At 45.2% G+C, this 2,925-nt stretch overlaps 1 protein-coding gene across 1 annotated transcript; it reads right to left on the bottom strand.

Moving 5' to 3' along the window:
* Nucleotides 1–906: 906 nt before the first annotated feature.
* LOC123054585 (uncharacterized) lies at nucleotides 907–2,594 on the bottom strand. Its single transcript, XM_044478385.1, has one exon. It carries the CDS (start codon nucleotides 2,504–2,506, stop codon nucleotides 1,052–1,054), a length of 1,455 nt encoding a protein of 484 aa, XP_044334320.1. The 5' UTR covers nucleotides 2,507–2,594; the 3' UTR covers nucleotides 907–1,051.
* Nucleotides 2,595–2,925: the final 331 nt, after the last annotated feature.

The raw sequence follows: 2,925 nt of genomic DNA on the forward strand, positions 1-2,925 counted from the left end.
TTTAGATACGGATTTATCTAATCATATTTTAGAGTTAAATACATTCATATCTAGACAAATGCTACTGAATAAGACAGGAATTTTGGGACGGAGGTAATAGATAATTTCAGATATGTGGTTAAAATTGTTCCAGGATAATTTCAGATGTGTGGTTAAAAGTGTGTCCAAAAATTAAAACAAGACAATGTATAGAACGAGACTCTGGTTTTGGGCACTATTTTAGAATCAGGACATCAGCCATGAGTTCAGGAAAATACTGATGTCCACGATCATACAGTTCAATAACACTCTGAAAAGGCCTTGTCATGCATTGTACATATGTGTGTGAGACTGCTTGCTAAACCACAATCTGATACGCTTTTTGCTGTATGTTGCGTATGGGTTAATGAAGAGAACATGTAAATCATACTGTGATAGCCGGTTCGCTAATATGCTTGTGAAAATTGAAATTGTTTTTTTTTAGCAGAGGCCACACTTCATATGACAAAACTTACAAAGGTATGAAGCCAAATGAAATTGCATGTTGAGACAGCATAAAGCAAGATGTGGACAGAGAGTGATAGTAGAGTATGCACCATAATATTACATGTTTCGACCAAAATTTGAAGATATGGAGTGGAATATGAGCAATGTACTCTTGGTTTTCTGACACGAGAGTTTGTAAATCCAATCAAGAAAAACTGATTCATTGCAGGGAACTGACTCTCCTTTTAACCCCAAGTACTCATCTCTGCAGTGGCAATGCTTTGATTTTATCCAGCTAATAGTTGTATGAAGCAGGAACAAACACATCATGTTCAGAGTCATCAAAATACAAACCAGCTCAGTGGTTATGGGGAAACTGGGAATAGGGTTGGTAATATGCTCCATCCTTGCAGCTCTGAAAGTGGAGGCGAACAAAAACACTGTCCAGAATGCTGGCCTGTTTAATCACTCAGTATGAAATAATGATACAGAAAACATCTGGACCGAAAATACATCCAGAAGTCCCCAATAAAAATTAGATCAAAACACCCGTCAAAAAATTAGATCAAAACAGTGGGACCCAATACTATGGCTTTAGTTTTGGTTTCCAGTTCTCTTCCTTGCAACGCCGCTGATCAATAATCATTGACTCGAAAACAGACAGAACATCATCCAAACCCATCTCATCCTCTCCAAGTTTCTTCATGGTGATAACTATGCTCTCAATGGTCGACAAGCACCCGGCCTTTGGCTCCTGCCTCACCTCGCTGTACAAGCTAACCTTATCTGATTCTAGCTTCACGTGTGGCAGAAGTTGTAGCCATGGATTCTCATGATACATCCGCTGCGCCTTTGCCCAGGTGCCATCCAACACAATCAAATGTTTCACCTGACAATCTAAAGCATCAAGGCTGATTGCACCCTGGCATGGAAATAGCAGAGCTGCGTGTGGTGGTATGGTGATGGAAAATTCCTCAAACTCCGAGACTTCACCTGTACGTCTGGACTTGTTCTTTTGTATTTTCGTGACAGTAAAGCCATTCGAGACAGCTCCTTGACCAACAGAACCTCTGCACAACCATCTGATTTTGGGCTTTACGCCGCGCTCAATGTCAATCCTGAGTTCCTTTTCTGTATAAGCAACAGAGCACTTATCCATATTTTCCACGGTCCAACCTTCTCCCGTAGCAGCACCAACTTCAACATTTTCAGTGCAAATACCATTAACTGAGGTAGTTTCAACTAAAGGGTGAGGCAGATCATCATGTACCTCATTTGTCACACATGTCTCACTTCTCTGTTGGCCTTCAGCATTAGCGGCATTGGCCACATAGCTTTCTGACTGATTTGCGGCTGAGACTGGCCTTTCAAAATCTTCAGCATGTTCATTGCTTTTCGCCTTGTCGAATCTGAAACACTCACCACCATTAGAGTCACATTCAATGCCACCGCCAACTTCTCGATCCAGATCAGAGAAAACACAATTGCTTATTTCCCCATTATCTGATCCTTCACCACCAGCTTGCCTAGAGATCGCAACAGTGGCATTTTCCTCACCCAAATGAACACCGAAAGGATTGATCCCCATATCTTCAGAATCACTGCACTTTGCATGATTCAATCCTTTGCCTTGGCTTCGCTCGAAATCATCACCATCTTGTAAGCCAGTCTGCCCAGGAACAACCGAACCGTCATGATTTCCGGCAAGGGAGGCGCCGACATCAGTTTCTCCGTCTGCAAGATTCGAGGCCGTGGCGCCGCCGAGCGTCCTGAGGAGGAAGCTGGCGCGGTGGTTGACGTCGGTGACTTGGGTGACGGCGAGGTTGCGGAGGCCGAGGCGGGCAACACGGATGGAGCTGAGCGGGTGCCGGACCTCCATGGTGTGCTGCAGCACGGTGACGCCGACGGTGGTGTCCAGCGGGGGGCCGCGGAGACGGCCGCAGAGGCAGACGCTGAGGGGCTTGGTGCAGACGGCGCACATGGGGCGGCGCTGGCCAGGCTCCCGGCGATGCGGGTCGCTCTGGCCCTCGCGCGCCGCCATGGGTGGCGAGGTGGGGGGGTCGGTTGAGTTGCTGCTGGGTTGGGGGGTGGCGGCTGTCCGGCGGTTTGAGAGTCTAGGGTTTTGGAAGGGGGCCTTTTGCGGAAGCGCTTTGGAGGCAAATCCGGTTTGCCGTTTATTGCGGCAAATTGTCTACCAACTGCGTGCACACAGTCAGAGAGAATGGGCCGGCCCAATTAGGTTAGGTTAGTCCGTTTTCTGGAATGTTTGGGTCCGTTTTTTTTTATTTAAGGAAGGTTCTAGAATGTTTTATTCTGTTTTTTCGTTTTTCTTTTCTTGTTTCTCTACTGATTTTTACCCTTTTATTTTTTACTTTATGTTTTTTCCGGGTTTATTTTTCTTATTCTTATTTTCATTCAAACAATGTTCCTGGAATTTAATATGTTCAAGTTTTTTGAAAA

Source organism: Triticum aestivum, chromosome 2D (assembly GCF_018294505.1).
Source record: "Triticum aestivum cultivar Chinese Spring chromosome 2D, IWGSC CS RefSeq v2.1, whole genome shotgun sequence".
NCBI classification, from domain to species: domain Eukaryota; kingdom Viridiplantae; phylum Streptophyta; class Magnoliopsida; order Poales; family Poaceae; genus Triticum; species Triticum aestivum.